The sequence below is a fragment of the Leptonychotes weddellii genome, chromosome 15, assembly GCF_054177405.1.
Source record: "Leptonychotes weddellii isolate Sample4059 chromosome 15, ASM5417740v2, whole genome shotgun sequence".
NCBI lineage: Eukaryota > Metazoa > Chordata > Mammalia > Carnivora > Phocidae > Leptonychotes > Leptonychotes weddellii.
The window spans coordinates 26,468,354-26,490,914 of NC_138383.1; the positions used below are offsets into that span (position 1 = coordinate 26,468,354).

General features: G+C 39.8%; 2 protein-coding genes across 2 annotated transcripts in view; one reads left to right on the forward strand and one right to left on the reverse strand.

The window, feature by feature from the left end:
- ANKFN1 (ankyrin repeat and fibronectin type III domain containing 1) overlaps window positions 1–9,123 on the forward strand; it is a 97,634-nt gene extending 88,511 nt beyond the window's left edge. The window contains exons 11-12 of the mRNA XM_081805938.1: window positions 740–943; window positions 7,786–9,123. Of these exons, the coding sequence (XP_081662064.1) occupies window positions 740–943; window positions 7,786–8,010 (429 nt within the window). The 3' untranslated portion in view covers window positions 8,011–9,123. The remainder of the gene's footprint in view (window positions 1–739; window positions 944–7,785) is intronic.
- Window positions 1–22,561, reverse strand: part of TRIM25 (tripartite motif containing 25) — a 664,486-nt gene that overhangs the window by 386,986 nt on the left and 254,939 nt on the right. The window lies entirely within an intron of this gene.

Genomic DNA, 22,561 nt, shown 5'->3' on the forward strand with positions numbered 1-22,561 from the left:
CGATGGACTCTGAAAAACAAACTGAGGGTTCTAGAGGGGAGGGGGGTGGGAGGATGGGTTGGCCTGGTGGTGGGTATTGAGGAGGGCACATTCTGCATGGAGCACTGGGTGTTGTGCACGAACAATGAATCATGGAACACTTCATCTAGAACTAATGATGTAATGTATGGGGATTAACATAAGAATAAAAAAAAAAAAATTAAAAAAAAAAAAAAACCCATCCTACCAGGTCCTGAGGGAAGTTTTCCAGCCAGACAAAAGACATCCCGAGAAAAGTATGTCTTGTATCTTCTGGGATTTCTGGCCTTGAAAAGAAGCATGTAAGATACACACTGGAAATCAGACATGGAAATCAAAACTAGGTTTCAAACTGCTACTTGACTTTTTTCTTAAAGTGATAAGCAAACTTATTTTCTCACTATATATATATATATACACATACATATATATTTTTTTCTCACTATATATATATATATATATATATATATATATATATACAGTCTCAACTTTAGGAGCTGAACATAACTGCAGCTTGAGCCAAGCCCACTTCCCCATACCTTACCAGGACTTGGTAAACCTTAAAAGGGAATACTGTCTGACTAAAGCCAGACAACTGGCCCCTAAAGAGCACATTTATAATTTATTTATGGCTTAATATTTTCCACTGATAGGATTAATAAATCATGTTTTCATTCAACTTGTTTTCTCTGAGGTATGAATTTCTCTATTTTGATACCAGATCTTAACATGTTTTATTTTGCTTGTCCATTTTCCAGTTCATTTTTGCAGCTACAGGGAGAAATTTATTAGTCTGTATTGCCGCCTTTCTGCTGTGGTGGAGCTGGATTCTCTGAATACCCAACAGTCCCTGAGGGAAGCGATCTCAGACAGCGAGGTTGCAGCTGCCAAACAAAGACACCAGCAAGTTTTAGATTACATTCAGGTAATGGTTTGTTTCTTCTGAGGTAGAATGAAGGAAGAAGGGACAGAGTGGAGGGGATGAGAAACAAGCATGAGAAAGAAAAGCAATCTGGGTTTACTGAAATACCACAGCATGCAAGTTGCCTGTTGATTTGGTTAAAATGTGGAGTTCAGGAAGACGTGAGTTTTTAAACAAAGGCTTAAGAAAAAGCTACATATAAATCACAGCATTACTAAGACTTGTATCAGTCACTATGGTAGGTAGCAGTGGCTTCCCATATTGGAGGGAAAAATCACTGCCAGAAGAACTAGTAATCTATTATTACCTGGTAGCCCACTGATAATTCTAACAGAAAGAAAAGTTGTATTAATTAACTCAATATCCCAGAGTTATGTTAACCCAAATCCAGTTGGACTTAAGAGTCCTCATGTTTTAGACTCCTTTCTGGCAGAGCTGACATTTTAATGTGTGGCTACAGGGGCTGGAAAATGTGTTCCCTATCTATGGTCTTATCTAGAAAAGCCTTAAGATGGCACCTCAGATTCTTGTGACAGGGGCACTGACTAGTCATCAAGACAATTTGGATATCATCTGAAATTGCCTCTCAGTCCCTTGGACAAATCTTATGATCTTTCTGCCTGTATTACCCAACTCACAAAATGAATATAACAGCAATAGCCCATGATAAATATCACTATGGTATATATTCAGTTCAATTTGGTAAACATTTGTTGAATACCCAGATGTCAGGCACTGAAAGAGACGTACAAAGTTGAATTAGATACAGTCCCTGACCATAAAGAGTTTAAAATCCAGTAGGATAGACAAGAAATGTGTATAAATACTATTTGTAAAATGAGTTAGGTGCCAAAAGAGAAGTACCCCCCCAAAAAAAAAAAATTTGTGTCAACACAAAGGAGTAAAAATTTACTTACATATGTGGGTATAAGAAAAGTTGCCATAGAGGATGTAACTGATATCCAAGCTCGGCACAGAGGGATAAATTAGACTATATAGTAAGGAGAAATAGATTGGGGGGCATTCAAAGAAAAAGTATAAACAGATAAGGCAGAAAGAGCAGAAAAACAGTCCGTATTTGGGGAATGATGAGTAGTCAAGATTGGTTGGGGCATAAATTAAGTGAAGGTAGTGAGAAAGCAGGCAAGAATGAAAGTAGCAATGAGATCAGATCGCAAGGGCTTTATTAAAGGCTATGGTAAGAAATTTGTACTTTATTCTGTAGGCAATAGGGACCTGGCCAAAGTCTTAAAGAAAGTAAGTTATAGCCCCTCATAGCTATTTAGCATAGATTCAAGCTGGGGGATAGTCCTTTGCAGTGGTATGGCCATACTGGTTGTTTATAGTAAGCACTCATTCTCATTGGCTACATTCACTAGATAATTTGCATATCATTCCTGGATTTAAAGAGAAGACCAAAAGCAGGGAAATCAAAGATGAAGCTATTACAATCATCTAGGCAAGGAATGCTTTGAGCTTTGAGCATATAAATTTCTCTTAATCCCAACCTCCTGGGATGCCTGGGTGGCTCAGTCAGTTAAGCGTCTGCCTTCGGCTCAGGCATCCCGGCATCCTGCAATTGAGTCCTGCGTTGGGCTCCTTGCTCAATGGGGAGCCTGCCGCTCCCCCTCCTTGTGCTCTCTCTCTCTCTGGCAAATAAATAAAATCTTTAAAAAAAATAAAAATAAAATAAATCCCAACCTCCTAACCTGTAAAATAGGGAAGGTAATAGTACTACTAGCTCATAGTGTTACTGAGAATTCAACAACTGCCTGCACATAGTAAATATGCAGTAAATTATGTATTCATTTATTCATTTATTAATAAGGAGGAAAAACGCTCTGAAACATGGATATATAAGATATGGAATTTACTTAGTACTCAGGAAGAAGATATTATAATATACCTGCAAAGTAGTGAGCAAACAAATCTTACCCTACTTCTCCCACTCTGTAAATGAGATATCTTAGATGATCTCTCAGACTAAAGAAATAAACCTCTTAAGAAATTAATTGCTCTCTTGACCTGAGAATGTGGTATTTAAAAATTCAGACATTCACGGCATTTATTTCATTTTCGGTAAAAGTGGAACGTCGATATGGGGAAGGGGTGGGAAAGGGAAAAATGAGGCAAGAGAATATGAAAGACTGGCTTATCTTCTGTACCCAATACAATGGGCAGTTGGAGCATTAGAAAGAGAACAATGACGAGAAATCAATCAGCATACATTTTTAGTCCTGAGTTCTATTGACAGACCTTGGAGTAATGGACAATTCATTTGACCTCCAGGGCCCCAATTTTCTCATATATAAAATGAAAGGGTTGGACTAGATGACTTTGAAGGACCTGGGTGGCTCTAATATTTCATGACATCTTTAACATCCATAAATAATTTTTAGAGAAGCACTTCTCTAACCATGCCTTAGGTTCTGTTTCTGCTTTATTCCACTTAAGCCTTCCCCTGAATCCAGTATGGCCATCCAGTGAGAAAGCTGACTTTCTTCAGTCTTTCTCAGTCTCAGACCCCTCAGGAGTTCCTGGCTCCATTCTTACTCCCTTACTCCCATTCTTACTCCTTGCCCTCTCCCTTCTTTTTTACCTAGCCTAGGGCTCCACTGCCTTTTTCTCTCTTCCCTTTCATCACACCATTAAGTGGGCTGGATAAAGGCAAGCCAGCCCAGCAATTCCTCAAAGTTCCAGCCCGCTCTGGTCTCCCAAAGCAGGTAACTTGAGAGCCCCTTCTACATACTCTCCTTCCAGCCAGCCAGGTACACATAGACTTGGATAAAAGCCAATTCCCAAAGGGTTCAAAAAATCACTTCTTAGCTGGGTAAACCCTGACCATCTCCCTGTACCCACAGCCTTCAGTGGACTGCTTTGCTCCATCCAACATGGATAAATAACTTCACTGACTAGAGATAATGCAATATCATTTCTCCCCTTATCTATGTTGGGCTTCTCAATCTCTCTCTCACTCGGAATGAAAACCAGCTGCAGCCACTCACCCCTTGGCATTCACAGCTCAGCCCACCACACACCATAACCTGCAGAAGCAACCGCCAGCCGTGAGAGCATTTGTATGATTCCAGATCTAAGACAGTGTTGAAGTCACTACACAAACCAAACATTGTAAAGAGCAAGGGAGTCTATGTAAATACAGTTGAGGAAAAGAAGCCAAGGAGTGCAGCCAGAATAAGGGAGGGCCTGGACCAGGGGAGGTGTAGAAAATCATAGATAAGGTATACAGGTTTTATAGACAGCACACACAGCAGAAATGTCAAAGTGTAGAGACTTGGAGCTTGGCATATTTTGAGCTGCTAAAGCCTAAAGGGCAATTAGGCTATAATTTATATACTGTAATGCTTCAAATGCTCCTAAGCTGTAATAGGAACACAGCTCATTAAATATAGCCAATCTATCATCCCCTCAAGCACCTTGTAACTGTGCTGTGAGAAAACCAATCACCTTTACATTTTAATAAAAATATTATCTTGCCTGAGTACAGAGAAAGAGTGTAATTTATGGGATGAAAACCAAAAATTTTAAAGGGCAGGGTGAGAAATGGATACAGAACTTTCAACCAGCAGACCTAGGGAGTTCATGGTCTTTCTTTTTAAAAACGTGTCAGCAAGTCTTTAGAAGCTGAATTTGGACCTTAAAATCAGGGGGATTATGTTGTCAGTTATTTTTAGATCAACAGTATAAGGTAAAATGGGTGAAAATTGTACTTCTTTTAGGGCTACTTAGCTAAGTCTGTTTTGTTTTTGTTTTTGTTTTTTTTAAAGATTTCATTTATTTGACAGAGAGCACAAGCAGAGGGAGAGAGAGGGAGAAGCAGGCTCCCTGCTGATCAAGGAGCCCAACGTGGGACTCGATCCCAGGACCCTGGGATCATGACCCGAGCCAAAGGCAGCTGCTTAACTGACTGAACCCCCCAAGCATCCCTTTAGCTAAGTCTGTTAAACTCAGTCCACAGGCCTCCCTGTACAAATGTTTTAAACTTTTATTCAGCTAATACTTCTTCACTTCATCACAGAGAAAAAATAAGAAGTAAACATTGTTTATACACATAATTTTAAAATGTATACACTAAATCTCACTGTCCATCCTCAGCAGTAAGGCTGAAATAATCTTACCCAAAGAGAATTAAGTAGATTATTATTAACAATTGTATTGGTTTCTTAGGGCTGCTGAAACAAATTACCACAAACTGGGTGACTTAAAACAACAAGAAATGTATTCTTTCACAGTTCTGGGGACTGAAAATCTGCAATCAAGTATTGGTCAGGCCACACTCCCTCTGGAGGCTCCAGGGGAAAATCTGCTCTCTGCTTCTGCCAGTTTCTGGTGGCTGCTGGCATTCCTTGACTTGTGGCCACATCACTTCGATCTCTGCCTCTGTGGTCACACTGCCTTCTCTTCTGTCTGCCGGTCTCCCTCTGCCTCTCTTATAAGAATGTCTTTATGAGGACATCTGTTATTGAATTAGGGTCCACCCAAATAATCCAAGATAAACTTCCTTCTCAAAATCCTTAACTTAATCACATCTTTTGCCAGACAAGGTAATATTTACTCATTTATCATATACGGCAATATTCACAAGTTCCAGGGCACCCGGGGGGCTCAATCACTTAAGCGTCTGCACGTGGCTCGGGTCATGATCTTGGGGCCCTGGGATCGAGCCCCGCCTCAGGCTCTCCCTGCTCAGCGGCGAGTCTGCTTCTCCCTCTCCCCCTGTGAGCTCTCTTGCTCTTACTCTCTCTTACATAACTAACTAAATAAATAAAAATCCTTAAAAAAAATATTCACAAGTTCCAGCAATTAGGACATGGACATATCTGGGGAGGCCACATTCAGCCTCATACAATAATCATGATTGTCATTGTAACAACTGAAAACTTTATAACAATGTTTGTTTATATAGTGCACTCAGCTACTCACATTAATACTCACAATAACTCTGTGGGAGGGTAGAGATCGAAAGAATTAGGTAACCATCCATCCATCCATTCATTCGCTAAGCAATCATTACTGAGTAGCCTCTCTTGGCACAGGCAAGAGCGAAAGAAAGAAAAGCACAATCCCTGTCCTTGGAAAGCACTCTAAAAGCTGTCCACAGTCATGTAGTGCCTTTAAAATAACTTTGAGACCAGAGTGCTACATGAGGTAGGACCAGTAAAAGCCAGCTGAGAGAGCATCCCATCAAAAAAACTTGCCTGAGTCTCCTCTGGGATTCCCACTTTGGCTTTACCCCCTGAACTTCAGATTTCTCCCTCTACAGTACTCAGTGCATCCTCACAACCTGCCCACTGTTGAATGTCCTGCCCAACTCACTGTCTAATAAAGGCTAAAGCTCAATCAGATGCTTTTATTACCAGCCCTGAATATTCTGCCAAATCCAGAACTAGAAAGCAATGGAAAATGGCTCTTGACCACACTAGTTCACTCTAGCTTGCGTGTCACTCCGAACATGGCAGACTGTCACAGTTTCAGACTCTACTCTGTGTTTGTTTGTGACCATTCTTTAAAGATTACTATTAAGTACAGATTAAGGCCCAAAGAAGGTGTTTTGAAAACAAAATAGAACACTGGGCAGTCCTTTATCTTTAAAACTTCTATAATCAGACTTTAACCTTGCAGTATTCATACAATGGACACCTTCTACCTGGAAGCTGAATGCCACCAACTTTCCAAATGTTCTTCAAATATAAATCATAAAGTGTCAGAACTGAAAGGAACCTCAGACATCATCTAATCCAACCTCCTCTTTTTACAGTTGAGTAAAATGGTCCCGAAGAAGTTAATGGCTTGCTGAAGCCACCAAGTGAAATTAGATGCAAAGCCTATCACAAGCTCCAGGGTCCCATGAAAAAAAATATAGTATAACTAACAGCCCCTCCTTGGAGAGTCAGAAAAACCAGCAAGTTAATGGCCAGTATCTATTAAGATCTGGGAGAATATCTGTCATCCACAGAGGTAGACACAAAAATATGAGTGACTTTTACACTAATACACTTCAGAGAAATGACTATTGTACTTTATAATGAAAATATTGTTAAAATCACTTTGGTAACCCAGAAACCAAAATGATAACAATATAGAATGAGGTACCCTAAATATTTAAGGTTATTTTAATTACTTAGGAATAAGCTATTAAGCTATTTTGTACTTTAGAAGCACTTATTTTATATGTAAGAAAGTAAAAACTTTAATATATAAAGTTATCTCTTTTCTATTAAAATAGGTCCAAGAATCTCTGCTTAGCAAAATATTCCAGTAATGCTTTGCTTTTCAAGTTCACATAGAAGAACTAAAGTTACATTTCTTTCTTCAAGTATTCTGAAATTTAGACTTTATCATATCTCTGCCTCACAATATCCTAATGAGGAATATTTCATCTTATGCTGAGAATCAGTTACACTTCATATGTGTGAGAAATGTACCCTGCAGTTTTACAAAGCACTGTCAAATTCAGCATTTCACCCAATCATCATAGGAGGCCTGTGAGGTATAAAAGGGGAGGGTTTTGTCCACATTCACAAACTGAGGCTCAAAGAGGCCAAGTGACATGCCAAAGGTTATTACAGAGCTAAAACGGTGGGGGGGCCAGCTGGAATTCAGGTCTTCCACTATTTGCACTAAATGATATAGCCTCTCAGGTAAAAATACACAAGGCACAAGAGATTATAAGAAGAGGCATTTTCTGGCTTAGCAAGCTTATGTTGAAAATATTTTACTCAAAACCAGTACAGTGGAAAATGTATCATCTTGGACTCTCAGGTAAACTTAACCATTTTCAATACCTGTTTGATAAACTTAAAGTCTTTTATCATTTCATTCCAAAGCAAATAGATGAAGTTTGGCGTGAAATGAGATGGATCATGGATGCTCTACAGTATGCAAGATACAAACAACCAGTTTGTGGCTTACCCATCACAAAGCTGATAGACCCTTCAGATGAGCAGAACCTCAAGAAGATCAACTCTACATCATCACATATAGACTGTCTTCCATCCCCATCCCCATCCCCAGAGATGCACAGAAGAAAGGCAGTGAGTGGTAAGCAATAAGATCTAAAGATCTATGTTTCAGTCACCAGATTCTTGGTCCTGTCTCCACTGATGAAGCTCTTCTATGCTGAGGCACTGTTCACAGCAAGCAAGAGGAAATAATGCATAATGGTAAGAGTCTAAAAGCATAGAGGGAATAAAATCAGAACAGCAGAGGGACAGGAAATTAGAGCAATAACCTGAGATCAACTCCATCTAGGATTGGAGAAGCTTTAGTCCAGTTCTAGCCTGAGTTTCCAAGATACAAAAGGACACAGAGCAATGACGGGGCTTCAGAAATGCAGAATGGGGACTGATGCAGTGCCAAGCGAGGGCCAAGTCAGCCAAGGGAATCTGACCAAAACCAAGTAAGTAAGGAGAACAGGCCCAGTCTCTAGTAAATAGAGACTGACAGGAAAGAGGCAGACTGACAGGAAAGAGGCAGAAAGCAGATCCTAGCCTGGGTAAGAATTCAGGGCAAACTTCTCACCCAACATAGCACCACTGTCCTGGGGTGAAAAATGGGAAAGCAAGAAACCTTGGATAGGGGCGCCTGGGTGGCTCAGTCGTTAAGCGGCTGCCTTCGGCTCAGGTCATGATCCCAGGGTCCTGGGATCGAGCCCCACATCGGGCTCCTTGCTCGGCGGAGAGCCTGCTTCTCCCTCTCCCTCTGTCTGCTGCTCTGCCTACTTGTGCTCTCTCTGTGTTAAACAAATAAATAAAAATCTTTAAAAAAAAAAAACCTTGGATAAACTAGCATCCTGACCCTGAGGCTAAATGAGTAGGTTGGCCTCATCATGGATACAACAAGCAGGAGACAACTTACAGATAAGCTGTGGAGATGCCCAGCACATCACCTCTACTCTTGGGAATTGAGTTTGAGTTTACATGGAAGTGCTAAGAACAAAAACATGGCTCGGTTAACACAGATTTCTACAAAGGACTTTTTGGCTTAGAAACAGAGAGAAAGCATACTACTCAAAGGCAATATAATGCTCTTGCCAAGGACATGTTGAGACTAGTGCCATTTTCTAGCCAATTAAATTAACGGCATTCAAAGCATCTTTCTTGATTCTATAGCTTGTAAGAGCTCCAATTCTGTAGGCTTTACATTAATAATAATTAATATTTTTAATAAACAGCTCTGAAATATGGGCTTGTCCCATAGGGGGCAGCATGGTGTAGCAGAAAGATGTTGGACTAAGAAATCAGAGACCTGGATTCAAATCACAGCTTTTGTTTTTGTTATTACTATTATTTAAATTCAGTTAGCCAACATATAGTACATCATTAGTTTCAGATGTAGTGTTCAGTAATTCATCAGTTGCATATAACACCCAGTGCTCGTCATATCACATACCCTCCTTAATGCCCATCACCCAGTTAGCCCACACCCACACCCACCTCCCCTCCAGCAACCCTCAGTTTGTTTCCTATAGTAAAAAACAAAACAAAACAAAACCCACAAAAAAACAAAAAACAAACAAAAAAAATCACAGCTTTCTTTTACTACTCATATGAGCTTGAACAGCTTACTACATTTGAGTCTCAGCTTCCATGTACAGAAAATAAAATTAATATCTACACCTTTAAAAGTTACTTGTGGTTAAGACAGTGTATGTCAGAGATACATGGCATATAATGGACAATAAATTGTAGGTATCATATTTAGTGTTATTACTCTTATAGAAAACTTTAGTGGGTGGCGCCTGGGTGGCTCAGTCAGTTAAATGTCTGCCTTTGGCTCAGGTCATAATCTCGGAGTCCTGGGATGGGGCCTCGCAACAGGCTCCCTGGAGCCTGCTAGCCTGCTTCTCCCTCTCCCTCTGCCCATCACCCGCTCCCCTACCCTCACCCCCACTCATGCTCTCTCTTTCTCTCTCTCTCAAATAAGTAAATAAAATCTTTTTAAAAAAGAAAAGAAAACTGTAGTGGAGATATGAACCTTTTCTGTAAGTAAGTTTATATATGCTCCTATATTTTACAAATCTCAATGTCTAAAAACCAACACTTGGCAAATGGAAGAACTTGAGAAACAGCTAATTTACATTACTATTCTATGACCTACCAAACACTTTTTTTAAAGAATCCTTTGAGTAGAATTTCTCAAGTGTATTTTTGTAGATTCCCACTGAGCTGGGCATTCGAATAAAATACCATCCCTGCCATGACACAAAATGTCATGGTAATTACATATGTGCTACGATGAGGATATGTATATGGTGCTAATGGAGTCTTCTGGATGTTTAACCATAGGTTCGTAAGATCAAAGAGAGCTTCCTGGAGGGGGTGACAAAGTACTAAAGAATAAGCAGGAGTTGAGCCAAAAAAAGAGGAAAGGGGAGAGTATTATAGGCAAAGGAAGCAAAGTGTGCAACTGTATTGTAGTTCAGGGAACTGTAAGCAGTCTGGTTGAACTCAGGATCCAAAGACACTATTCAGCCTTTTTCTCTTTTCATTAAAATATATATATATATTTATTGGTTATCCACTGTGTTCCAGGTACTCCTTGAAGTAACAGGGATATAGTGATAAAACAAAATTTCCACTTCCATAGAGCTTACATTCTAGAAAAAGTAACAATGAAAACATAAACAAGATAATTTTATATAGTGAAAATTCCAACGTATATTACAAAACAGGAATCAAGATGAGCGGGGAGAATGCTGAATTCACTAGGATGATCAGCAGAGACCTATCTGTGAAGGTTACATTTGAACCAACCACAGAAAAAGGAGCCAGTAATGCAAAGATCTGGAGTTGGAATATTCCAGGCAATAAAACAGCAATAGGCCCTGAAGTGGGTGAGGGATGAAAAGAAAGCCAAAGTCATTGGAGCATAGCGAATAAAGGGGCTAGTGGTGAGAGAGAGGGTAGAGAGAAAGGCAGGGGCTAGATCAGGCAGGGCCAAGGTAAGTAGTTTGGATTTTATTCTACTTGTGATGGAAAGCTATTGGAAACTTTTAAGCAAGGACTGGTATGATCTGAATTACTCTTTAAAATCAAATCTGGCTGTTGTATGAAGAGACCACCGTGGGACAATATTGGAAGCAGGGAGATCAACTACGAAGCTAGTAACAGAGGGATACCAAGTTTTCTGGCTTAAGTGTCTTTGACTATCATGATGCCATTTACCAAAAAAAGGTTAGACCAGAGGAGAAACAAGCTTGGGTGGTTGGGCATGTTGAATTTAAATTAGTTTAGGACATTCCACACAAAAAGAAACATTCAAGAGAGAAAAAGGATTATGGGGTCTGGAGCTCAGGAAACAAAACTGGACTAATAATATGGATTTAAGAATTACTGATGTATGAATGATATAGCTACAAATATGCTTGGGATTCCCTAGAGAGAGAAGTTAGAGTAAGGAGAGGAGAGTCTGGAAAGATCCCTGTGGAATGGACAGCAAGACTTCTTAGACCAAGAAACAACAATCAGAAGGAGAAGATAAAAAACAAGAGAATAGTGTCACAGAAATTAAAGCAGGTCAAACGATGGTGAGAAGTTAAATAAAACTGAAAAGTTTCTATTGGGTTTTTTGTTTGTTTTCTTTTCAACAAGGAAGTCATTTGTAATCTGGATGATAGCAGTTTGTGAAGGGAAGGAGATAGAAACCAAACAGAAGTAGATCAGGGAGTAAATGGGAGGTAAAGGAAGGGAACCGGTAAGGATACACTCTTCAGAATCTTGGCTGTGAAAGAGAAGAATGAGGGAGGGCAGTGGCTAGAGAGGTCTAGGGTTGAAAGGGCATTTTTTTTAAAGGCAGGATAGATATTCCCTCTGTTGTTCCGCAATTTACATTAAGTCTACAACCAACTCTTCAATTCTCCTTCCACCTTCGTAGCCCTTAACTGCCCTCTCTGCTCGCAGAACTTTCCCAGCATTTAATGTTCTCTTGGCCACAGGGTCCTAAGGAGGTCCCCTTGGCTGTATGAGGGTGGCCTCTCCTGGGCCACAGAAGTGCCAGACTCTCATACTGGCCAGATGATGGGTTACACACACTCTCTACTGAGAGGATCTGGCCAATTACGTTTGGATTTTATTATTAATCTAAATGTGAGCGATCATCATTCTGTTCCTTAAAATATAACTCTCTCTTGGGTCCATTTATTTCTCTGAAGCCAAGATTCCATGGGCTGTGAAACACAAAGACGGTTAGGGAAGCAAATGAAAAACGGAACCCAGTGACAGGGAAACTGGGTAGAAACATTTAGTGGTCTGACCCCCTCACAAAAGCAAAAGCATTTCAGAGCAATGAAATCTGCTCCTGCATACTCTCTCCTCTGCACTAGTGTGGCCACTTTTATTTGGAAACCATTTATGAAGAGGAAAAAAAACCAGTTTAGAGGAACATCCCTAGTGAGTTGCTCATAGAGCAGAGTTTGCAATACAATTCCATTCTGTGTGGGTAGGGTTCACCTAACTTCTGAGGAGCCTATCACAAAACTGCCAGCCCAAGATTCTGTTTTAAGGCTGTTGAGTACCTTGGATTTGTCTGTGTGGGTCTACATGTGTTGAGGGGCAGGGGAGGAGGAGTGGAACTCTTTAACTTAACTTCCCATTTCCGTGTGGTTTTCAAACACAAAGTAGAACTCCTCTGAGTCAATTAAAATTAAGCATCTCCCAAGGACCCAAGGGGGAAAGTTGGCTCCTAGAAAAGGCAACTCAAGGCATGGGGTGGAACGATTTGGTCCATCGCATGGGTATTTTCTCTCCCACTCCTTTTCTGTGGGGATAGTGGTCACAGGCAGCAGCAATTTTGTTTTCCGATACTGCTATTTCTCCTAGTGACGCATGGGTGAGGCAACTGGGGGGGGGGGGGGCTTGTTTCCTTCAGATGCATCTGAATATTATCCTGATCTTCCAAATGTAAATCTTCCTGGTAACCTCTTCCCAGATGATGTTAAAAACACTATAGTATAAAATAAACAGTTCAAAAAAAAAAAAATCAACAGGAATCTGAAGATGTTATTTCTCTTGGGAAATCAGAAGGTGAACAAACCCCTGAGGTTCTACCCAAGGCCTGATGAGAGATTTAATTCTTCATTTATAAATTATTTAAATTCTACTTAAACACACTGGAAATAGAGTGAGTGAAGCACACAAAAAATACAAATTTGGACAGTGGTACATTAAAAAGGTGAAGATAGATTTTTTTAGGGCAAATACTGCTTATTATTGCTGTCTTTCTGTCCTGCCATGCCCCCTGCCTTTAAGAGAAAATCAATCGCTTTAAATCAATTATTCTTTTCTGAAATGTCACCTCCACATAACGCCCTCAAAATCCACATCAACTCTACTCAGCTGTTGTTGGCCTGATCCACAGAGACCAGGAGTTGCAACACCCATTACAATAGCAAGAAAGCCAAGCTTCCTAAGCCAGCACTAATACTATGGGCAGAACTTTCATCAAACAGCTCCTGGGTCAGTCAGAGGGGAAACGCAAGGCTCTACCACTGCTAGCCTGCCCAGTGGGCCTTCTAAGGGAAATTGAGGAGCACAACCAGGTTTATTAAAACAACAACTAGGCAAGGTGCCACCATGCTTAATGGAGCATATGGCCTGGATCTGGGGATGGAAGCTGCACTTCGCATTCTTTTCCAGGAAGGGAGGGAGTGGCAGCGGCCTCAGTCCCTGGAAACTCCTCAGTGCCCTGGCTGGCATCCTGGAGATTTTCCCAGCTTGTTCTGGGAGGGGTATCCCACTCTAAGCAATAGGTTCCACTAAGTCTTATAATAAATAATACAACCACCATGGAAGTCAAATATTTAGATTCCCACTAGAACAGTGTTTCCCAACTGTGGGTCCATGAACCTACAAGATAATATTTACCCCTCCATACCCACGCCCATTTGCCTGTCCTTGGGTTATGACAGTTATAACCAGCTCTTCTTTTAATTTATCTCCTACCTCCCTTGCTCTTAGGAGCTATGGTAAAGAAGGTATATCATTTACTAATTCACTGTTAAATCTAGGCTGGGAAATACAGACTGAACTAGATCATCACCAGCACAAGACGCCATGCAAGAGATGATTATTCTCCTTTCTTATCAACAGTATTCTCACAGCAAAATCTTGAAGTTTATCTGATTACTGGTTTGTATTTTAATGAGTCACCTCGCAGTACATTTTCTAGTTACTCTCTAAATATTTAAGGGTAGAACGGCACTTGAAGTATTTCTAACAACCTGATTTAATCACCACAGCACCTATGGAGACAGGCATCTTAATTACCTACATGCCATAGAGGAAGAAAGGTTCAGAGGTGCAAAGTGATTTGCTCAAGATCATATACACAGTAAGAAGCAAGAGAGGACTTCAGCCCAGGTTTATTTGATTTTAAGACAGTTGTTCTTTCGCCTACAATTAGGCTGATTCTTAAGTCAAGCATCACCAAATATAAAGCAAAATGACTTAGGTGATTGTTTTCAGGAATTTCTATGGCAGATTAAGGAAATTAGCTCCTTCCAGGCTGCTCTCAGTATTGTTTTTAAGAGGCAATCAAATCTCACAACTCTTTACGCTCCCAGATTTCAGTATTTGTTTTAGTTTCAATCAATTCAACATACTTTACTGAGAGCTTTGTATGCACCAGAGAAACAGCACAAGAGGCTAATAACACAATGATGATTAAGTCGCAGTCTTGTTAGGAGGTCCTTATGGTCTACTATCCATGTTCAGATTAGATGATCTGGGAAACAGAAGATTCTGCATGCCCCTTTGCTTGACTCCTTCACTGATCGATTCCTTCTCTGACTGACTTCTTCAACATTTACTGGGCAGAGATAAACAAGACATAGTGCATGCCCTCTGGAGTTCATGGTTCAATAATGGAGATAAACATGCAAATGAATAGCTTGTAATAAACCTCAATAAATGCAATAACAGAGATATAAATAAAATGCCGTAAGAGGCAAGAGAACTAAGCAACTAACTGTATCTGGGGAAATCAGCACAGGTACTTCCTGGGAGTCTTAAAATGTGATTCCCCATTGAAAATCAGAAGGTCAGACATTTGAGGCACACCTTCATATACTCCTTAGGCCCCTGAAAACAATAAATGCTCACTATTTGTATGCTGAGAGGTCCAAGTGCAAACTGCTCTTGCAGAGTGCTTGACCTGTGGGCTGGAAAGAGGAAGAAAGTGTCACAAACTCCTCAGCAGTTGCTTGTAGTTACAGTCATTTTTACTATCAGACTTCTACTGGATTGAATGGCGACCCTAAAATGATATGTCCGTGTCCTAATCCCCATAACCTGTGAATGTGACCTTATTTGCAGATGTAATTAAGGATCTTATGACGAGATCATCCTGGATTATCAGGGTGACCCCTAAATCCAATGACAAGTGTCCTTATCAGAGACAGAAGAGTCCACGTGAAGACAGAAGCAGATAGTGGCAATGCCAACAGCCACCAGAAGCTGGAAGTGGCAAGAAAGTACTCTTCCCCAGAGTCTCCAGAGGGAGTGCAGCCCTACTGACACCTCGATTTCAGGCTTCTGGCTTCCAGAGCCGTGAGAGAATACATTTCTATAGTTTCAAGCCACCCAGTATGTGGTGGTTTGCTGTAGCAGCCATAGGAAACGAATACAAAACCTAACCTGTTTCTCTAGCAGCAGCAACATCAAGAAGCGCTTACTGAGCGTTTAATTAATACAACTCTGTGTGGGTCCCACACAAAGCAGATTAGATGAACTAGGTCCCAGCCCTCAGGAACCTTCCATGGAAAGCCATGAAAATGCTAAAGTGAATAGCAGTATGGCAGGTCTTTGGGGCGAGACAAATCTGCATGTGAGCTCCTATCCTGCTACTTATCAGCTATGTATGAATTAGAAAATTTAATAAGCCTAAGATTTAATACTCTTATCTGCACAATGGGAATTGTTTTAAGCATTAAATAGGATAAAGGACCTAGACTACTTAGCATAATGGCTAAGCACTAAGCATAATGGTAAGCACTAAGAAAATGCCAGGTATTGTTATTACTAGCGTGGACACGAATGCATGTGGACAGCTGAATAGACAACACTGATCAGATAGAGAAGCTCAACTAAAGTCAATTCTTTGGATCTTACTTCCAGCCCAATTTCAAATCTTCAGTTAACCTCTCTTCCTCATCACATTGACACCTGTTGCTGCCATCATCAAAAACAACCCATAGTTCTGAGACCCTGTTACTTGCATTGCCCAGTTTTTCTCACAAAAGATGAGGAAAAGTGCTGTCTAAAACTTGTTTTAAGATTATTCAAGTCCTTCAGCCCAAGCCTTTATCCAATTCTCTTCTTCAAACATGAAAATCTCTTTATATCTATCTTCTTCCCTACCTCATGCCCTTCTGATCTTTTTCACTAAAAACCAATGCCAGCACTGGTGCTCACAAGTGATCACCCCTTCTTGTTACGTCCATCAGCCTACCCCTCTTAGATCTTCAACAGTTCCATCTCCGGTAGTGCCTTCTTCTCTACCCACAAACATCTTCCCTCAGCCTTGCAACCCACCAGGCTCTCATTCCATCTCCTCCAGGATATCTTGGCCAACCCCTCAAGCTCAGTCTGTCCCAAATTAAATTTACCACCTCTTCCACTGCCCAATCCAGCCCCAATCCACTGCTTAACCCTGCTGCATTTAACCCCTCCAGCTTAATGCAGATACCACCATTCAGACACTAAGCCCTGAAACCCGCTAGTCACTTCAGGGCTTGACACTCACTTCTCCAAGTTGTCTGGGACACTCTTCCCTCAAACTTTCACATAGCTGGTTCCTTCTGATCCTCAAAGTCTCACCTAGACTCGCTTCTCTACAGGGATTTTCCTCCCCTGGCTACATTAGCAAAAGAACCTTCGTCCCAAGTCACTCTCTACCTGAAACCCAGTTTCATTTTCTTCATAGAACTTTGCACTATCTGAAATTAATCTTTTGTATTTTTTGACTTATTTATTTTAATCCACTCTCTATGAGCTGCTTAAAAGCAGATACCCTATCTGCCTAGCACAAAACAGGTGCTTAGTAAACATCTTTGAATGAGTAACTTTCCCGGATTTCTATTTTCCTCCACATAACCACGGCTCTTGCACAGCCCTACAACCTGAAAAAGATAAATATTTAAAAGAAACACAGCCTGGACCTCAGCCTCCTGGTTGGCCTCCCTGCTGTCTGTTTCCTCCTCATCCAGTTCATCTTACATCCTACCTGCTACAGAATTATCCTAAATCACAGCTCTCAACTCGTCAATTACTTTTTCAAAATTCTTCAGTAGCTACCCATTGGGTACAAAATTAGGTACAAACTCTTTATCCAGGATTCACTACTCTCTTCTGGCTCTGCCCTACCTTTTAAAAAATTAAATTCCCTTTTTAACAAACATTTATTTTGAAATAATTAGAGAAACAGTAGGTTGCAAAGAAATGTACAGGAATTCCCATGTACCCTTCCCCCAACCTCCCCAACGTCAACAACTTACACAGCTCTTATACAATATCACAGCCGAGAAGCTGGTACAATCCACAGAGCTTATCCAGATTTCACTAGTTATGTATACACTTGTGTGTGCATGTGTGTATGCGTGTGCATGCACATGCACACAAGCACTCAGGCTCACTTGTATAGCTCTATGCAGTTGTATCATATGTGTAGCCTTGGGTAATCACCACCATTACCAAAATACTCAACTGTACCATCACCACAAAACTCCCTCTGTTCCCCCTTTATTGCCTTACTCATCCTGCCCATCTCTACCCTTGCTACTACTATCTATTCTTCATCTCTGTAATTATGTCATGAATGTTACATAAATGGAATTCTTTATTTTTATTGATAAGTAGTACTCCATAGTATGGATATAACACAGTTTGTTTAACAATTCATCCACTGAAGGACATTTGGGTAGCTTCTGGTTTGTGGCTAATACTAATAAAATTGCTATGAACATTCATGCACAAGTCCTGCATGAAAATAGCCTTAATTTTCCTAGGATAAATTCTTTAAATTTAGAGTGCAATCACTGGCATCTTACTTTTGTAGCCTCATTTTCCCAAAATTCCTTTCCTGTTCCCATATTACAGTCAAATAGGACTGCTTGTACTGTTTCTTCTTTATTTAACCTTTATTTATTTATTTAACCTTTATTTAATTTCTAATCTTCTTATCATTTATTTATATCATTTATATCAATTATTAATAGCTGCCTAAAACAGTTTTTGAAAGTGGATGAAGAAATAAAATAATTTAGACAGAGAATAGAGATGAATGAGGGAATAAATAAGTAAGAGATGATAGAGTATCTTATCAATTCTGCCCCAGTGAAATGTGATCTCTTTCCTATAAACCTGCATCATATTTGCTAAACTCCTCTTACAAAATGTCTGTTCTTCTAGTCTCATAGATGCACACATGCCCTATCGTTCCATTAGAACAGTAAACTCCCTGGAGACAGATCATTTCTTATTAATTTTATATTTACTTGGGCATCAAGTACAGTGCTTCGTTAGGAGCAGGAGCTCAAGCAAAACAGAATCTGCATTGTTGAATGAATGGATGAATTAAATATATTTGCCCTAAGAGGGCTCTGATCTAACCAGGAATCCAGGATGTTATATTTGCATTAAAAAAGACAACTAATAATGTAAGTCTATACAGGCTAAGTGCCAAAGGATAATAGAAGCAAGAAGTGTTAGAGAAATGCAGACAAGTGAGAAATTTTTTCTGGGATAGTTGGGGAATGTTTCTTAAAGAAGGCTGTGTTTGGGGGAAACCTTGAATAGAAGAGTAGACCTCAGAAAAGTAGAAAAGGCAGTCCTTTTCAGTAAACATTATTTAAAGAACAATATATGGGTTGATCTCATTCTTTGTAGCTGCTGGACAATATTCCATAACACAGATGTGCCCAAATTTTTAAACCATCCTCCTAATAATAGACATTCAGATGTGCATGAGTTAGGATTAAGTTTGCATCCATGTCACAGAAAACCCAAATAAGAGTGTCATGAACACAAGATACCTTCTCTCGTGTGAAAGCAGCCCAGAGGCAGACAATTCATTGTTGGTATGTGGACTCCATGGTCCTCAGACTCCACGCTCCATTTTTCAGCTCCAACACCCTAGCATATGGCTTTTTTTCCAAGGTTGCCTCATGTGCCTAGCCAACACATCTTGTTAAAGGCAACTGAAAGGGAAGAGAAAAAAACAAAGTGGCCTGCCTCCAAGATAAGCCAGCTCCCCTTATGTAGCCTTCCAGAAGTTTCATATAGTACTTTCAGTTCTAACTCATTGGCCAGAACTTAGTTATATGGCCATATCTAGCTGCAAGGGAAGCTGAAAAAATCCTTTACAGGAGTGCATTGCTGTCTCAAAGAAAATTTAAGATTTGTAACCAAAAAAGGATAATAAATACTGGGTAGCAGCCAGCAGTGAGAGAACAAACCTGAAATCTTGCCCTGCCAATGAGTAAGCGCACACATCATCTTCCATAGTCAGGAAAAAGATTAAGAAAAGAAGCACTTCACGCCCTGACCCTGAAATAAACAAACAAGCAAAAAAAAAAAGGATTACATCTGGTTCTACTTCCTAAAATAGAAGAAACCTTAATCCTGTTTGTGTAAATTACTAACTCCCTAACAAAACAAAAATTTTCGCTGAAGTCTACAATATTCTTATGATAATCATGTCTGATTTTCCACCATGAACGATGTAACTATAACCTTGTAATCCTGTGGGTTTTTACTTTAAATACCTATTGTATTTTTCAATCAGCAAGCCAGTCCTGAATTTGGACTCCCTTGCAGAACTTCACAAGTAAGCTATTTTTTCTTTTCTCCAGTGATTTTTCTTTTCTTAATAATTTGGTGCCTCTAAGTCTTCCTTTCACACAGTCTCATCCACAAGATTCTTTCTCATTTTCGCTATTATAAATCACACTGTGGTAAATAACTTGTAAATGCTTCCATGTACACAGAGTGACAATTTCTCAAACACCGATATCTATAAAAGGACTTGCTGGGACAAATGATATGTGCATTTTTAATATAGTCTACCAAAACACTATCTGAAGAGCTGTGCTAGTTTATATTCCCAGCTTCATTCTATGAGTGTCCCTGATTCCCCACACATCACCAACACATGAGATTATCACTCTTTTTATTTTTAGCCATTCTGATGGGCAAAAACATGTCTTGTTGTTTCAACTTGCATTTCCCTAATTACCACCTAATAAGTAACTGTAGTCTGTCTAAGCTGAACATCTTTATTATGTTTATTGGCCATTTGTATTAATTATTCTTTGAAAAACTGATTATCATCTGCCCATTTAGCTTGTCTTCTTATGGATTTATAGAAGTTATTTATATATTCTGGTTATTAATCTTTTGTTGTACATAGTATTACTGTTTTCTTCCAATCTATCACTTACCTTTTTACTTTGTTTATAGTATCATTTGGTTTACAAAGTATTAAACTGTGATGCAGTCAAATTTGTCACTTCTCTGACTTCTAGGATTTTGTCTTGCTTACAAAGACTGTGCCACCCTAAAATTACAAACACATTGTCTTCTGTTACTTGTAGGGCTTGCCTGTCACATTTAAGCTACACAATATTTATATAAAGATAAATAATAATCCTACCATGAGGTAGGATTTTCTCTAATTATTTTGCTAAAGGGATAACCAATTGTCCCAACACCATATCCTGAATAATCTATTCACTCCCCTATTTTGAAATGTTATCTTTACCATATGTTATCACACAGAATTACCACTATTTGTAGACTTGACTTTTCTGTTCTACAGATCCATCTGCCCATTTGTACACCAATACTATAAAGTTTTAGTTATCAAATCTCCGTAGTATTTTTTGGAGGCGCCCGGGTAGCTCACTCACTTAAGCATCTGCCTTCCGCTCAGGTTATAGTCTCAGGGTCCTGGGATTAAGCCCCACAGTGGGCTCCCTGCTTAGTGAAGAGCCTGCTTCTCCCTCTCCCTCTGCCGCTCCCCCTACTTGTTCTCTCTCTCCCCACCTCTCTGTCAAATAAATAAATAAAATCTTTTTTAAAAAACTGTAGTATTTTTTGATATCTGGTAAATCAGGCTCCTCCCTATTGTATCTTTAAAAAAAAAAAGTTGGCTGTTCTCATAAATTTTCTCTTCCAGATGACTTTAAACATAAGTTTACTAAATTCCACTTAAAAATCCTACAGAGATTTTTTTTTTAATTGAGATTGCCTGATTTGTAGATTAGCAATTTTTCATTTTCTTTTTTATTTATTTCATTTATTTGAGAGAGTGAGAGAGAGAACATGAGCCGGAGGGGCAGAGGGAGAGAGACTCTGGAGCAAACTTAGTGCTGAGCATGGACTCCTACACTGGGCTCCATCTCACAAACCCAGTATCACGGCCTCAGTTGAAACCAAGAGTTGACCTCTTAAACGACTGTGCCACCCAGGCGCCCCCAGCAATTTTTCTTTTTAAGAGCACTTGCATGTTTTCAAATAAATACATGCTTTCAAAATTAGCATATATTTACCAAGTACCTACCTTGGGCTGAGTTCTGTGGGAAATTCAAAGGATTTTTAAGACAGTCCTTGACCCACGGAAATGCACAACCTGACTGAGAGGGAGAAAAAGATAAACAACTAGTGCATTAAATGACAAATATCTATAGAACTAAACTTGTGGCTCATTTATGGTCACTATAATATGCACTTTGAGGCTTATTTTTGTCTCTCATCTTACTTCTGTTTTTGTTTTTTCTTTGGCCTTACTTTTGCTTTTTTTTTTTCTTTTTAAACACCTGACAACTGGGGTAAATGTTTATAAACATAATCAATTTCTATTTTACAGTCATCCTAGGTAAGAAGTTCTACTATCATCCCCAGTTTACAGATAAGAAAACTAAAGCTCAAAGAACTTAAGTAACTCTCCCAAGATCACAGAACAAGTAGGTGGAGGATAGCTAGGCTCTGAAACCCAGTTAACCTGACTTCAGTCCCCATAGTGACACCTCTTCTTCCCTCCCACTTTTAAGTTCTTGGTACTTTACTGAATGCAAAAATCATCTCTGAAATAAGGATAGGAAATGAATAAATGAATAACATTCAGCTTTCTTTCCTGTTTCATCCTCTCTACACATGCCCAGCCAATAATAAAAGTGCACATGGGGAATGAGGACACATTCCCCTCTGCCATTGTCCAGGTTGGACCTGTCTAAGTCCCTCTCCTTCCTTTCCCTTAAGCTAAGCACAGGGCCCACTACATAATTTACAGGACCCTGTGCAAAACCAAAACATGGGGCCCCTTGTTCAAAAATGATGACTACCGTCAAGAGGTACAGAGACCGTCAAATGAAGCGCAGGGCCCTTCTAGGCAGAAGGGTGGGGAGAGCTCAACCACACGGATCTTACCTCCATGAAGCAGGCCCCAGCTAAGAGTTTCTCTTTTTTTTTTTTTTAATTTTTTTATTTTTATGTTAATCCCCTACATTACATCATTAGTTTTAGATGTAGTGTTCCATGATTCATTGTTTGTGCATAACACCCAGTGCTCCATACAGAATGTGCCCTCCTCAATACCCACCACCAGGCT